The sequence below is a fragment of the Cervus canadensis genome, chromosome 1, assembly GCF_019320065.1.
Source record: "Cervus canadensis isolate Bull #8, Minnesota chromosome 1, ASM1932006v1, whole genome shotgun sequence".
NCBI lineage: Eukaryota > Metazoa > Chordata > Mammalia > Artiodactyla > Cervidae > Cervus > Cervus canadensis.
This window is the reverse complement of record NC_057386.1, coordinates 97383030-97400522: the sequence shown is the minus strand read 5'-3', so window position 1 is coordinate 97400522 and position 17493 is coordinate 97383030. Positions and strand designations below refer to the sequence as shown.

Below are 17493 nucleotides of genomic sequence, written 5' to 3'. Positions count from 1 at the left end.
ACATATATTCACGTTTGTCCACTGAGCTAGCAACTGGTGCACCTGGCATAAATGCAACCAGATGAAGAAGTAGGAAGTCACATAAACAACATAGAACAATTATAAATAATTCATGTAAATGGAGGAAGGAAGAGAGAAAGTTTCCTCAGTGAAAATTGCCCACAGTGTCAGGGCATGATGGAGCAAGGGTGTATGGATAAAATTGCAAGCTTTGAAAAATCTTTTATTCAAACATCATGTCTCATCATGCCATCATTACATGCTTTAGAAACATTTTCTTTAGTTGAATGTAATATATAGCAGTATATATATATATATACACACACACACACACACACACACACACACAATATTAGAGTGATCTCCATGCCAAGGTAATTAATTCTCAATAATTTAGAAAGTGTCATGGCAGCCACCATCACTCTATATATAATCTTGCTTGTATTTTAAATCTAACAGAGGACACTGATTTTTTTCCCATAATTCCTTGGACAGCAAAGTTTCCTTGGTTACGCACAATATAAAGCACTCTGAATAAATTGAGCAAACAGAGTTTATTGAAAGAAAATGATGTAACTCATAAAACCCAAGAAACAACTCAAGGACTTGACTTGAATAGAGCAGATCCTGGGATCCAGACAGCAAGAGTGAAACAACAGGACTATAGACTGTAACTGTCAAGTTTTTATCTTATATTACTACAACTGTTTATACTATAAAGATCATTTATACTTTTTGCCAGAGAACATGGCTTTAGGGGCAAATGGATCTAATTTGAATACTAAATTTCTGCACTTAGTAGAAAGTTCCCTAGCAGATAATTTGCCTCCATTGAAGATTCATCTCCTCATATGGTCATCGCAACACCAACCTCATTAAGCTGATTTAAGAAGTCATTCCTGATTTGAGAAGTTATACTTAGTAGATGCTCAATAAATGGTGTGGGTGTTGGTAGTACACAGTAGTAATTACTGATTATCCAGGTGGTGTCTTTTATTAACAAGGGAGGTCTCTTTACTGATGAAAGAATTCACTCAACAAATATTTATCAAACACCTCATCGTGTACCAAAATCCAGTGTGAGAATAAACATGTTAGCAAGTAGTTACAGATCATGCAACTTCTATAATAGAAAAGCCATAGAAGCAGAGAGGAAAAAGCCTTTAACTCCCTTCCTCCAGGTCTGAAAAAGTAAAATCAATTGCGGCAGCACAGGAGTTATGTACCAAGCACTGAAAATCCAGTAACAGTTTCCTTTGGTGGATTATCTTGATCACATGACAACTGATTTACATTCTAAAATATGTCTAATGCTTGTCTGTTCATTATGCCCATTTACTGCTCTCATCCACACATTATTTTGTAGTAAAATCAAGTTAATAAGAATTAAACTTAAGTTTCTTAATAAAACTTTAGTGTCCCTAATGTTTTATTCCTCTGAGACCGATATTGTTTTCTTTTTACATAGGAAATGGAGAAAATAGATATTAAGGTAGAGTGACACTTTAGTTTAAAGTCTTATCTTCCCTTCTCTGCACAACAGCTATTTTAAGAGATTTCAGTACTGTGGCTATGCACCGCATGTTCGCATCTGTAAACCAAATACTGACGGACTCTCATCTTTAGAGGATCTCTTGGCGAGCATTATTCAGAGAGTGTTCGTCTGGGTTGTGTCTGCAGTCACGTGCTTTGGAAACATCTTTGTCATCTGTATGCGACCTTGTATCAGATCTGAGAACAAGCTGCATGCCATGTCAATCATTTCTCTCTGCTGTGAGTATTTCCTGGCTGAAGAGGAATTACAAGTTTTGAAATATATTAAAGTGTTACTATTAGAAAATAAGTAACCAGAGTACTAGAATCATGGGATGTTAAAAATTCCTCCCCTTTGCTTAGATGTTTTCTAAGCACTCAATGAAATGCTACAGGAAAATAAAGTGATAAAATTTTTAAAGTAAGAAAACTCAGTCACCTTACACAGATTAATGAAGCACTCATTCATTAATTTTGTCTGATAAGGAAGCTTTTGTTTATTTGCTTTCTTCTCTAAAGGTATAATATTTTGTGAGTTAGTCGCTCAGTTGTGTGTGTGACTCTTTGTGACCTCATGGACTGTAGCCGCCAGTCTCCTCTGTCTATAGGATTCTCCAGGCAAGCATACTGGAGTGGGTTGCCATTTCCTTCTCCAGGGGATCTTCCTGACCCAGGAATAGAACCCGGGTCCCCTGAATTATAGGTAGATTCTCTACCAGCTGAGCCACCAGGGAAGCCGGTATAGTATTTTATGAAAACATGTAAAATTTTTTTACTGTGAATAACCTTGAAACCTTTCATCATCACATTTTCATGCCCAGAGCTCTGTTTATTTTTTGTGCTCACATCCAGTTCATAGACACTGAATTCAGACATTATTGTTCTTCTGGTCTCTGAGCTTCTAACATCTTTTCCATTCATAATTTGAAATATTTAAATAAGAAAGTATTTTAAGTAGTATTAAATTTTTTAAGTTGTTGAAACGTGATTGCAAGGTAGTATGTTAAATGAAAAATATATTAAAAAAAAAAAAGAAATAAAAGCAAGAAACTAGTTTTCCGGTTGCTTATAATCTGGGTCAAGTGGCCTATAATTCATCCACACTCCCTCAAGCAAACATCCATCTACATGGTGTTCTATTTTTATGAGTTTTCTGTGTTATGTCTTACCCCTACATGCATTCGAAGTCTAAGGCTGAACTGTTTTTTCATTGCAAATTGCCTAAGAAACAGAACTTAGAAATTGTTAACTACTCAGGGAACTTCCCTGGTGGCTCAGACGGTAAAGCGTCTACCCGCAGGAGACCTGGGTTCAATCCCTGGGTCAGGAAGATCCCCTGGAAAAGGAAGTGGCAACCCACTCCAGTACTCTTGCCTGGAAAATCCCATGAATGGAGGAGCCTGGTAGGCTACAGTCCATGGGGTCGCAAAGAGTCGGACACGACTGAGCAACTTCACTTTTTTCACTTTTTTTTTTTCGTATTGTTAGCTACAAAATTTTGAGTTCACTCAACTTCCCTGGTAAAGGCTAGAATAGAACCTCAGTGTTTTAAGATTAAGGCTAGCCTTGTGATTTATACCGTGATGTGACTTTAGGATCATTGGGTAGAATGCTTGCATGGTCAAAAAAATTAAAAAAAAAAAAACCCTCTCTTTATGATATGCAATATTTACTTAAAAAAGAAAATACACCAAGAAATATATCACATGAACAGCTGATTTGGAGGAGTCTGAAAAGAGACAGAGAAAGATGTTAACACAGGAAGAAAGAATCAGAACAGTTTTGCTTAGACCACCTCTGGATAAGGCATTTAAGCCCCTTAAAATTATACTAACTACAGAGCACTTCATAATTATTCCTATCTTCTAAATTATAGACCTCAAAATTCATAGTCATTACTCTATCATAGCAGGTTCTGAAATACTTTCTCTGGGATTTTGAATGACTTAACTTCTTAAACTGGGAGAATTTCAGTGGAAGAAATGAACCAAATTATAATACCCCTGTCTTGTCCATAATTGAATGCAAAACATAGTTGCATTTTACTCATTTATTCAGCATTTCTAGGTGGTGGGACTAGGAAGGAAAACAAAACAGACAAGACCCCTGCTCTTATAGACCTGTGTGTTAGATAAAAGCAGAGACATGCTTACATATTTAGCTGCAGAGGATGCTGTAAGCATGGTTATCAGAGAGAGATGATGAAATGGTCCTCACCCATAAATGAATTCTTAGAATACATCTTACATCCCCCCAAGATAGACACTTGTCTATTTGGGGCTAATGTTAAAAATATTACTGTTTAATGATAATTCCATTTCACCTAATTATTTCTCTGCATTTGTTGAATTTACTGATTCCTGCAGGTGCTGACTGCTTGATGGGAATCTATTTATTTGTGATTGGAGCCTTTGACCTGAAGTTTCGAGGAGAATACAATAAACATGCGCAGCTGTGGATGGAGAGCATTCATTGTCAGCTTCTGGGGTCCCTGGCCATTCTGTCCACAGAAGTATCTGTATTACTTTTAACATTTCTGACACTGGAAAAATATATCTGCATTGTGTATCCTTTTAGATGTTTAAGACCTGGAAAATGCAGAACCATTACAGTTTTGATTCTCATTTGGATTATTGGGGTTATCGTGGCTTTCATTCCACTGAGCAATAAGGAATTTTTCAAAAACTACTATGGCACCAATGGAGTATGTTTCCCTCTTCATTCAGAAGACGCAGAAAGTACTGGAGCCCAGATTTATTCAGTGGCAATTTTTCTTGGTAAGAAATTCTGTATTAAAAGCCTTTTCAAGGACTTGGCAGTCCAGTGGTTAAGATTTCCCTTTCCAATATAGAGGGTGCAGGTTCAATCCCTGGTCAGAGGGACTTCCCTGGTGGTCCAGTGGTTAAGAATCTGCTTTGCAATTCAGGAGATGTGGGTTTGATCCCTGGCACGGGAACTAAGATCTCACATGTTGTGTGGTACCATCAAAAAGTGAAAAAAAAAAAGAACAACAAAATCAATCCCTGGTCAGGGAACTAAGATCCCACATGTCTTTCAACAACAACAACAACAACAAAAAAAACAGAAAAAAATATTGTAGCAGATTCAAGACTTAAAATGAGTATTTTTTAAAAGCCCCTTTATTTAAAGGCTAAAATAAGTCACAATGTAAATCTCATTATGCCTTTTAACATTTACATTTTAATTTCAGATCTTCTAACCAGAATGGACGCTGGGGGTGGATTTCATCAAAACTCCCTAAAGGGAATTTTTTTCTAAATTACCACTTTGTCATATTAATTCACATATGATACACTTTAATAAAAGACATTAAACACTTGCATTTCGTGCATTCACCCTAATAATACTAAGCAAAATATATTTCAACTCTTTGTGTTTATAATATGAATAGATTCAAAGTAGCAACACAGGTCTTTGGCTTGGGAGTAGACAAGTGTTTCCTTTTGAAAGAATATTCTCAAAGTATAATTTAAAGTAACTGAATTACACAAAAATAGATTAATTTAATAAGCCCAGGATATTCACTGAATCACTATAATCACTACAATCTAATTTTAATATGTCATTTTAAAATTAAACATTTCATCATCCTTATAACTGCAACAATATTTAAATTTTTTAATTCATGATTTTTGCACTTTAGTAATTCTTATAAAGAACAAAAAACACATTGTGGTCTTTGCCTTCTTTATAATAACACCTAAAGATTTGTTTGTTTTGAAAGAATGCTCGTATTTATTAATAATAATCTTCGTGTTCTTAATAGGTATTAACTTGGCAGCCTTTATCATCATAGTGTTTTCCTACGGAAGCATGTTTTACAGCATTCATCAAAGTGCCGTAACAGCAAATGAAGTACAGAATCAAGTTAGAAAAGAAATGATCCTTGCCAAACGGTTTTTCTTTATTGTATTTACTGATGCATTGTGCTGGATACCCATCTTTATATTGAAATTTCTCTCATTGCTTCAGGTAGAAATACCAGGTACAAATTTTTTCTTCCTATAATGAAATAATAAATCTGTTTCTACAGAATTCCTCTAGAAGGGTATTAAGATCTCTAACAGTAACTCATTTCAAGAATCATAAGTTAGAGTTACATGTAGTTAAAGCTCTGTTCATTGATCAAATGTTTACTAGGAGAAAGGTGCCTGGTTCTTTTTTTCCTAAGCCATTCCCTTTTATTTTTAGATTAATGTTATTTACTTGTAAATTAAGTTTTTTCTTAAATGAAGTGAGAACTGGGTTCAATTCCTGGATCAGAAAGAAAGATCCTCTGGAGAAGGGCATGGCCACCCACTACAGTATTCTTGCCTGGAGAATTCCATGGACAGAGGGGCCTGGAGAGCTTCAGTCCATGGGGCCACAAAGAATTGGACATGACTGAGTGACTAACACTTTCTTAAATGAAATAGTTTTCTTTTTAAAATTTTTATTCTGTTGAAGTGTAGTTGACTTACAATATTACATTAGTTTCAGGTATATGACATAGCAATTCAGTATTTTTACAGATTACACAACATGCAAAATAAATACAAAATATTGACTATATTACCTGTACTATTCAATACATCTCTGTGACTTATTTATTTTATAACTGGTAGTTCATCTCTTTTAATATTGTTCACCTATTTTTTCCTACCCCCAGCCCTGTCCTCCATGGTTACCACTAGCTTATTCTCTGTATCCATGAGCCTGTTTTTGTTTTGTTATATTTACTTGCTTTTTTTATTTTTTAGATTCAACATATAAGTGAAAACATACAATATTTGTTTTTCTCTGACTTATTTCACTATGCATAATACCATCCAGGGCCATCCATGTTATTACAAGTGGCAAGATTTAATTATTTTTTATTAAGATTGAGTAATATTCCATTGTGTTTATATACCACATCTTTTTTATTCATTCATCTATCAGTGGCCTTTTAAGTTGCTTCCATATCGTGGCTATTGAGAATAGTACTGGAATGAACATTGGGATAGGTAAATCTTCTTGGATTAGTGTTTTCATTTTCTTTGGACATATACCAAGGAGTGGAATTTCTGGATTGTATAGTAGTTCTATTTTTAATTTTTTAAGGGACTTCCATACTATTTTACATTGTGGCTACACCGATATATAGGTCTGAGCTTCCGTGGTGGCTCAGACGGTAAAGCGTCTGCCTGCAATGTGGGAGACCTGGGTTCAGTCCCTGGGTCAGGAAGCTCCCCTGGAGAAGGCAATGGCAACCCATTCCAGTATTCTTGCCTGGAAGATTCCATGGACTGAGGAGCCTGGTAGGCTGCAGTCCATGGGATCGCAAAGAGTTAGACATGACTGAGCGACCTCACTTGCTGTTCACTACACCAATTTATATTCCTATCAACAGTGTACAAGGGTCTCCTTTTCTCCACATCCTCACCAACATTTGTTATTTCTTGTCTTTTTGGTGATAGCCATTATGACAGGTGTGAGGTGATATCTCACAGTGGTTTTGATTTGTATTTCTCTGATGATTAGTGTTGTTAATCATCTTTTTATGTGCCTACTGCTGCTACTGCTAAGTCGCTTCAGTCGTGTCCGACTCTGTGCGACCCCATAGACGGCAGCCCACCAGGCTCCCCGTCCCTGGGATTCTCCAGACAAGAACACTGGAGTGGGTTGCCAGTTCCTTCTCCAATGCATGAAAGTGAAAAGTGAAAGTGAAGTCACTCAGTCGTGTCCAACTCTTAGCGACCCCATGGACTGCAGTCTACCAGGCTCCTCCATCCATGGGATTTTCCAGGCAAGAGTACTAGAGCGGGGTACCATTGCCTTCTCCCATGTGGCTGTTGACCATCTATAAGTCTTCTTTGGATAAATGACTATTCAGGTCTTCTTCCTATTTTTTAAACATATTTTTTTTATATTGAGTTGTATTTGTTGTTTATGTATCTTGGACATTACCCCTTGTCAGTCACGTCTCTTGCAAGTATCTTCTCCCATTCAGTAGTTGTCTTTAATTTTGTCAATGGCTTCTTTTGCTGTGCAGAAGTTTTTTAGTTTAATCAGGTCTCATTTGTTTATTTTTTGTTTCCCTTGGCTGAGGAAATAGAAACCAAAAAATATTGCTAACACTAATGTCCAAGAGTCTACTTCATATGTTTTCTTCCAGTTTTACAGCTTTAGGTCTGACATTTAAGGTTTTAATCCATTTTGAATTTATTTTTGTATAAGGTATAATGTGATGTTCTACTTTTATTCTTTTCAGTGTAGCTGTGCACCTTTTCCAACAATCGCTTATTGTAGAGACTGCCTTTTTCACATTCTATATTCCTGCCTCCTTTGTCATACAATAGCTAACCATAAATGTGTGGGTTTATTTTGGGGCTCTCTGTTCTTTTCCATTGACTGTGTTTTGTTTTGTGCTAGTGCCATAGTGTTTTTTAAAAATTATGTATTTATTTTTGGCTTTTCTGGGTCCTTGTTGTAGTGCATGGGCTTTTCATGCACGGGCTCTTCATTGTTGTGCATGGGCTTTCTCTAGTTGCAATGAACAGGGGCTACTCTCCAGTTGCTGTGTGTAGGCTTCTTCTCATTGAGGTGGCTTCTGTGTTGTGGAGCATGGGCTCTAGGGCATGCAGGCTTAGTAATGGTGGTGCCTGGGCTTAGCTGCTCCATGGCATGTGGGATCTTAGTTCCTGAACTAGGGATTGAAACAATGTCCCCTGCCTTAGCAGGTAGATTCTTTTATTTTTTTATTTATTTGTCTGTGCCAAGTCCTAGTGCAGCATGCAAACTCTTGGTTGCAGCATGTGGGATCTAATTCTCAGGCCCACTGCATTGGGAGCTCAGAATCTTAACCTATGGACCACCAGGGAAGTCCAGCAGGTAGATTCTTAATCACTGTAGTACCAGGAAAGTTCTCATGCTGTTTTGATTATGGCAGCTTTGTAGTATAGTCGGAAATCATGAAGTATTATACTTCCACTTCTGTTCCTCTTTCTCAAGGTTGCTTTAGCTATTTGGGATCTTTTCTGGTTCCATACGAATTTTAGTATTCTTTGTTCTAATTCTGTGAAAAACGTCATGGGTATTTGGATAGGAATTGCATTGAATCTATAGATTGCACTGAGTAGTATGGACATTTTGGCAATATTAATTCTTCCAATCCATGAAGATGGTGTATCTTTCCTTGTATTTGTATTATCTTCAGTTTTTTTCATCAGTGTCTTCCGATTTTCAGAATACAGGTCTTTCACTTCATTGTTAGATTATTCCTAGGTATTTTATTCTTTTTGATTTGAGTGTAAGTGGAATGGTTTTCTTGACTTCATGTTCTGATAGTTCATAATTGGTATATAAAAATATACACCTGGTCCTGGACCTTTTTGGGGAGTTTTTTAATCACAGATTCAATTTCAGTACTTGTAATTGGTCTGTTCATATTTTCTATTCCTTCCTAGTTCAGTCTTGAGAGATTGTACCTTTCTAAGTACTTGTCCGTTTCTTCTAGGTTGTCTGCTTTATTGGCATATTGTTTTTCATAGTAGTTTTATGATCTTTGTATTTCTATGATGTCAGTTGTAACTTCTTTTTCATTTCTGCTTTATTGATTTGGACCCTCTCCCTTGTTTTTTTCTGAGTCTGGTTAAAGAATTATTGATTGTGTTTATCTTTTCCAAGAACCAGCTTTTAGTTTCATTGATCTTCTCTATTGTATTTTTAGTCTCTATTTCATTTATTTCTGCTCTGTTCTTTATGATTCATTTCCTTCTACTAATTTTGAATTTTGTTTGTTCTTTTTTCCATAGATCCTGTAGGTGTAAGGTTAGGTTGTTTATTTGAGATTTTTCTTATTTCCTGAGGTAAACTTGTATTGCTGGGCTTCCCAGGTGGATCAGTGGTAAAGAAACTGTCTGCTAATGCAGGAGACAGTGAAGTCGCTCAGTCGTGTCCGACTCTTTGCGACCCCACGGACTGTAACCTACCAGGCTCCTCAGTCCATGGGATTTTCCAGGCAAGAATACTGGAGTGGGTTGCCATTTCCTTCTCCAGGGGATCTTCCAGACCCAGGGATCGAACCTGGGTCTCCCGCATTGTAGGCAGATGCTTTACCGTCTGAGCTACTAGGGAAGCCATGGGTTCAATCCCTTGGTCAGGAAGATCCTCTGGAGAAGGAAATGGCAACCCACTTCAATATTCTTGCCTGGTAAATCCCATGGACAGAGAAGCCTGGCAGGCTACAGTTCATGGGGTCACAAAGAGTCAGATACAACTTAGCAACTAAACAACAACAACAAAGCTTATGTTGATATAGCTTGTCTTCTTAGAGCTGTTTTTGATGCATCCCAGAGATTTTAGATCATCTTGTTTAAATATACATTTGTTTTTAGGTATTTTTTTCTACTTCCTCTTTGATTTCTTCAGTGATCTGTTGGTTGTTTAGTAGCATATTGTTTAGCCTCCATGTGTCTTTTGCAGGTTTTTTCTTATAGTTGATTTCTAGTCTCATAGCATCATAGTCAGAAAAGATACTTGATATGATTTCAGTGTTCTTAAATTTACTGAGGTTAATTTTGTGGCCTAGCACATGATCTGCAGAATGTTCCATGTACACTTAAAAAAAAAGTATATTCTGCTTTCAGATGAAATTATATATATATATATAATATATACATATGTATTATATATAAAGTCAATTAACTTCATTTGGTCTAATGTGTCACTTGGGCCAGTATTTCCATATTGATTTTCTGTCTGGAATATCTGCTCATTGATGTGAGATTTTAAAATCCCCTACTATTATTGTGTTGATTTCTGCCTTTATGTTAATATTTGCCTTATATATTTAGATGATTCTATATTGGATGCATATGTATATATAATTGTTCTATGTTCTTCTTGATTTGGTCCCTTCATTATTAGGTAGTAAAAGTCTTTGTCTCTTGTGACAGTCTTCATTTTAAAGTCATTTTGTCTGATATAAATATTGCTACTCTGGCTTTCTTTTGATTTCCATTTGCATGGAATACCTTTTTCCATATTTCTTCCTGATTCATTCTTAAAAGATTTTATGTTTCTAGGAATTTATCCATTTCTTGTAGATGGCCCAGTTTGTTGGCATATAACTGCTAGTAGTCTTCTCTGATGATTGTACTTATATGATATCAACTGTAACTACTTTGTCATTTCTAATTTTATTCATTTTGATTCCTCTCTTTTTTCTTGATGAGTCCAGCTAAAGATCTATCAACATTTTTTTCAAAAACAAACTCTTAATTTCACTGTTCTTTTCTATTATTTTTAGTCTCTATTTCATTTCTTTCTTCTCTGATCTTTTTTACTTCCTTCTTTCCACTAACTTAGGCCTATGTTTGTTCTTTTTCTGGTTCCTTTATTAGAAAGTTAGGTTGTCTATTCGGATTTTTTAATTTCTTGAGGTAGTGATGAATCACTATATAAACTTTCCTCTTAGAACTGCATTTGCTGTAGCCCCTAGATTCTGGAGGGTTGTATTTCTATTTTCATTCATCTTAAGATATTTTTATATCCTCTTTTATTTCTTTGTTGACCCATCAGGTTTTTAGTAGCTTGTTGTTTAGTCTACACATTTGTGTTTTTCCAGTTTCTTCCTGTAATTGGTTTCTAGTTTCATACTATTGTGGTTGGAAAAGATGCTTGATATGATTTCAGTCTTATTAAATTTATTAAGGCTTGTTTTGTGGCCTAGCATGTGATTTGTCCTAGAAAAGGTTATTTGCACATTTGAGAAGATTATTTATCTGCTGTCTTTAATGGAATATTCTGTAGATATTATTAAGTCCATCTGATATAATGTGTTGCTTAAAGCCACTGTTTCCTTACTGATTTTCTGTCTGGATGATATAGCCATTGATGTGAGTGGGGTATTAAAGTCCCTTACTACCTTGTGATACTGTCAATTTCTCCCTTTTTGTCTGATAATATTTGCTTTATATATTTAGGTGCTTCTGTGTTAGGTATATATGTGTTTACAAATGTTATATCCTCTTCTTGGGTTTACCACTTTTCATTATATAAGTGCCCTTCTTTGTTTTTGGTCTCTGACTTCTCTTTAAAGTCTATTTTGTCTGATATGTATATTGTTAACCCAGCTTTCTTTCCATCTGCATGGAATATCTTTTTGCATCTCTTCATTTTCCTTATGTATGACTCTTTGTTCTGAATTGACTCTCTTGTAGATAGCATACAGATGGTGCTTGTTTTTTAATCCATTCAGTCACCCTATATCTTTTTTCTGAAGCCTTTAGCCCATTTATATTTAAAGTGATTATTGGTAGTTATGTACTTATTTCCATTTTGCTACTTGTTTTCTGGTTGTTTTTATAGATTTCCTTTTTGTCTTTTCACATCTATCCTTGATTTTCTTTAGTGTTATGTTTGGATTCCTTTCCCTTTTTGTGTGTGTGTGTGTATCTATTGTTGGTTTATGGTTTAGTTTCATATATATATGTGTGTGTGTATATACATATATATATACTTTTTATTCTACATTTTATTATTTCCCCGTGAAGTTTCAATTTGATATCTATTTTATAGCATTAACTGTTTAAGTTATACTTGATCTTTATTTTACAACTTTTGTCTTTTAATCTTCATACTAGTTCTTTTAAATAGTTGATCCACTGCCTTTTCTATATATTTACATTTATCCATAAGATTTTTTTCCTCATATATATTATTTTTTATTGCGGCCTTCTTTTTTCACTTGGAGAAATCCCTTTAACTGTTCTTGTAAGGCTGGCTTAGTAGTGATGAACTTTTAAATTTTTTTCTTTTGGGGAAACTCTTTAGTGCTGTTTCAATTCTGAATGATAGCATTGCCAGGTACAGTATCCTTGGTTATAGGTATTTTTCCTTCAGCACTTTTAATACATCAAGCCACTCCCTTCTGGTCTGCAAATTTCTGCTGAAAAATCAACTTGTAGGCAGGTCTTTGTCTTTCTCTTGCTGCCTGTATCTTTAACTCCTGCCGTTTTAATTATAGTATGCCTTAGTGTGGATCTCTTTGAGTTCATTTTGTTTGGGACTTTATGTGCTTCCTGGGTCTGGATATCTGATTCCTTCTTCAGGTGAGGGAAGTTTTCAGCCATTATTTAATCAAATACATTTCCCCCTTTTCTCTCTCTTTTCACCTTCTGGAACACTTATAATGCAAATATTCGTATACTTGTTGTCTCAGAAGTCCTTTAAACTATCCTCATTTTTTAAAATTATTTTTTCTTCTTGCTACTCTAATTGGATGATTTACCCTATTCTGTCTTCCAAGTTCTTCTGTATCACCTAATGTACCATTGATATCCTCTAGTGTATTAATGGCTCAAATAAATTACACTTGGTGTGTTGAAATTCTAATAATTCCATGCTCGAGATGACCAGAAAGGAACACAGATCAAGATGATTATCAAGTAATTGCTTCATTTCTTCTAGAACATAAGAAATTTTTATTCCTGGAATACATAGCAATTTAAGGAACATTACCCCAGAGTGTGAGAGATGATAAAGCACTCTTTATATTTCAAAATAAGGTGCACCATACTCATTAGGACGATTGTTCTCAAAAACAGAAAATAGTAAGTACTGGTGAGGATGTGGAGAAATTAGAACTCTTGTACTGGTAGAATGTAAAATGGCACAGCTGCTATAGAAAACACCATGGTGGTTCCTCAAAAAATTAAACATAGAATTCCCATGGGACCCAGAAATTTTACTACTGAATATATACCCAAAAGAACTGATTATGGGAACCATAAATTCATACACCCAAGTTCAAGGCAGCATTATTCACAGAAGCCAAAATGTGGAAATGAAACAACCCAAGTGTCCATCACTGGATGAATGCTTAAACCAAATATGCTATATACACACAGTGGATTATTATTCAGCCTTTAAAGGGAGGAAATTCTGATACATGCTACAATATGGATACATTATGAAGACATTATGCTACTGAAACAAGCCAGTCACAAAAGGACAAATACTGTATGATTCCGCTTATATGAGATAACTAGTGTAATCAAATTCACAAAGACAGAAATTTTGTGAATGGCGTTGTCAGGGATTAAGGGGAAGAAGGTATGGGGGATTATTGTTTAAAGGCACAGAGTTTCAGTGTGGAAAGATGAAAAAGCTTTGGAAATGGATGGTGGTGATGGTTCCACAACAATCTGAACGTAGTTAATGCCACTGAACTGTACACTTAGAAATGGTTAAAATGGAAATTTTTATGTTATGTATAATTACCACAATAAAAATGTATAAAAATCCTGTTAACTGTTTGCATATTGCAATGTGCACTCACACTTTAAAAATTTATAAACATACAATTTTAACTTTGCTTTTTCCCATGGTTAGTGGTGATAGTGCCTTACATTTTACAAGTAGAAGAGGGAACATAGCATAAATTAAATCATAAAGAAAATATGAGTATTTGGTAGTTGCATATATACTACAGTAATTTTAAGATAAGTTTAGCCAAAGATATTTTTACTGAAATAAATATCTAGTCAAAAGCCTAAAAATGCATACCAGTTTTTCAAACCAGATAAATAGCAGAAATATATTAAGGATAAGCCTATATATTCTAAGAAATACTACACGCACTACCTAGTAATTAAAACACTTGCAAAGATATGATTTAAATACTAAACAATATTGTTTTTCCTAAAATTGAATCATATCAGAGTAATATGTAATCACCCAGTTAAAAAAAAAAAAAAAAAAACATTTCTAGCTACTAGAATTCTTTTGTTGTTTGTATTCAGGAAGTTACTTAGCCCGAAACCTGTTTCTTGAAATGTCAGTTCAGTTCAGTCGCTCAGTTGTGTCCAACTCTTTGCGACCCCATGGACTGCAACACACCAGGCTTCCCTGTCCACCACCAACTCCCGGAGCTGACTCAAACTCATGTCCATTGGGTCGGTGATGCCATCCAACCATCTCATCCTCTGTCGTCCCCTACTCCTCCTGCCTTCAATCTTTCCCAGTGTTAAGGTCTTTTCCAGTGAGTCAGTTCTTCATATCAGGTGGCCAAATTATTGGAGTTTCAGCTTCAGCATCAGTCCTTTCGATGAATATTCAGGACTAATTTCCTTTAGGATGGACTGGTTGGATCTCCTTGCAGTCCAAGGGACGCTCAAGAGTCTTGTTCAACACCACAGTTCAAAAGCATCAATTCTTCAGCACTCAGCTTTCTTTATACTCCAACTCTCACATCCACACATGACTACTGGAAAAACCATGACCTTGACTAGACAGACCTTTGTTGACAAAGTAATGTCTCTGTTTTTTAATATGCTTTCTAGGTTGGTTATAACTTTCCTTCCAAGGAGTAAGTGTCTTTTAATTTCATGGCTGTAATCACCACCTGCAGTGATTTTGGAGCCCCCAAAAATAAAGTCAGCCACTGTTTCCCCTGTTTCCCCATCTATTTGCCATGAAGTGATGGGACTGGATACCATGCTGTTAGTTTTCTGAATGTTGGGTTTTAAGCCAACTTTTTCACTCTCCTCTTTCACCTTCATCAAGAGGCTCTTTAGTTCTTCTTCACTTTCTGCCATAAGGGTGGTGTCATCTGCATATCTGAGGTTATTGATATTTCTCCCGGCAATCTTGATTTCAGCTTGTGCTTCATCCAGCCCAGCATTTCACATGATGTACTCTGCATATAAGTTAAATAAGCAGGGTAACAATATACAGGGTGAAATGTCAGCACCCCCTCAAATACTAGCACCCTGGAAAAACATCCTGGAACTACATGTAGACTTGGTATTTAATTATGTGACATCGGTGAGGTGGGCGGGGGGGGGGAGGGGGGAAGGAAATTAAGACTAAAAAGACAGCTGGGGGAGAACTAAGAAAAAGATGTTTACATACCTTGTAAACATCCACAAAAACTCAACAAATTTCATTTTTCTCTTCCAGGTACCATAACCTCTTGGGTAGTGATTTTTATTCTGCCTATCAACAGTGCTTTGAACCCAATTCTCTATACTCTTACCACAAGACCATTCAAAGAAATGATCCATCAGTTCTGGTATAACTACAGACAGAGAAGATCTATAGACAGCAAAGGAAGTCAGAAGACATATGATCCATCATTCATCTGGGTGGAAATGTGGCCCATGCAGGAGATGCCTTCTGAGTTAATGGAGCCAGTTCTTTTCGCAGACCCCTCTAAATTATCACTTATTTCTCAATCAACTAGACTCAACTCCTATTCATAACTGACAGATACCAATTTCTACACAGAGAATACTGTGAGATGTTTCATGATGGATTTATGAGTTTAAACTAAATGCCACAAAATAATTTATAATAATGGCTAAAATCAATTCACTTAGAAGGACATGAGGTTATTTGGGAGAAATCAAAATGACTGATGCCTGTGTGAAGGGAAATAAATTATATTGATAATGTGTATGTATTAGTACATATTTTGATAGGAAATTAAGAGAAATATATTTCAGAAAGGCTCATTTGTTCTATTAGCATGCATTTACTGAGTACCCATTATGTGCATGGCACTGTGATAAATTCCTGGGAGCAAATAGTAAAAAATCTTGTCAATTTGCAATGTTAAATTGCATAACTACAAGAATATATTAATACAAAGTGCACCTGCAACTCTTAATCTAAGGTACAGCTTTGCCTGTCTTGAAAACATAAGGATCGTGGACACTTTTAAATAAAAGTTTAATGTTTTCTAATAATCAATATACTAACATCAGAGAAAATGTCTCATTACTGGAAAATGCAAATATTTTATTTTAAGAACTCATTTTACCTCTCTTCAAGTCTTCATACACTTGAGAGGAAATACACATTTATTCTTATGGAAAAAAAGGTGCTCTGATAATAGCTCAAAACAGCACCTTTCTATCAATTTCCAGCCCAGTTGTCTTTTTGCTTTATATGATCACCATTATATGAGATTGTAAAAAGGTGATAGAAGTATTGCAAAGGAATGAATCAGAAAAGCTAGAATGAAATCAGTGGAATAGAACTGAGAGTACAGAAATAAAACCCTCATATTTACAGTCAATTGATATTCAACAGATATACTAAGATAATCAAATGGGGAAAGAACAGTCTTATCAATAAATGATGCCAGTACAACTGGATATTACCATGCAAAAGAATGAAGTTGGACCCCTACTTTATACTATATATAAAAATTTACTCAAAACAGATCAATGATATAAACATAAATCACTTAGAAGAAAATATATGGGAAATCTTCAGAACCTTGGCTTTGACAGTGGATTTTTAGATATAACATGAAAAGTATGAGTAAGAAAAGGAAAAAATGGATAAACTGGACTTCAACTAAATCAAACACTTTTGTGCATCAAAGAACAGAAACAAACACAATAAAAAGACAACCTTCCAGAATGAAAGGACATTTTTACAAATCACATATCTGAGAAATATATAAAGAACTCCAAAATATATAAAGAACTCTTACAACTCAACAAAAGACAAGCAACTCAATTTTTCAAATGGTCAAAGGACTTGAATAGATATTTCTTCAAAGAAGATATACAAATGGCCAATAAGCATGTCCAGTATCACTAATCATTAGGAAAATACAAATCAAAACCACAATAAGATAACACTACATCTACTAGGGGATTACAATTTTTTTTTTAAAAATGGAAAATAACAAGCATTGGCAAGGATATGGCGACTAAGCCCTTTCTACATTGCTGGTTTTATTTGTGCATGCGTGCTTAGTCATGTCCGACTCTGTGACCCCATGGACTGTAGCCCGTCAGGCTCCTCTGTCCATGGCATTCTCCAGGCAACACTACTGGAGTGGGTTGCCATGCCCTCCTCAAGAGGATCTTCCTGACCCAGGGGTCGAACCTGCATTTCCTGAGTCTCCTGAATTGCAGGCAGATTTTGTACCCCCTGAGCCACCTGGGAAGCCCCTAC

The 17493-nt window shown here is 35.6% G+C and overlaps 1 protein-coding gene across 1 annotated transcript in view; it reads left to right on the top strand.

Annotated features, from left to right (window-relative positions):
• RXFP1 (relaxin family peptide receptor 1) overlaps positions 1–15835 on the top strand; it is a 100411-nt gene extending 84576 nt beyond the window's left edge. Inside the window, exons 15-18 of the mRNA XM_043465559.1 lie at positions 1544–1773; positions 3900–4310; positions 5321–5539; positions 15481–15835. Coding sequence (XP_043321494.1) covers positions 1544–1773; positions 3900–4310; positions 5321–5539; positions 15481–15782 — 1162 coding nt within the window. The 3' untranslated portion in view covers positions 15783–15835. The remainder of the gene's footprint in view (positions 1–1543; positions 1774–3899; positions 4311–5320; positions 5540–15480) is intronic.
• Positions 15836–17493: the final 1658 nt, after the last annotated feature.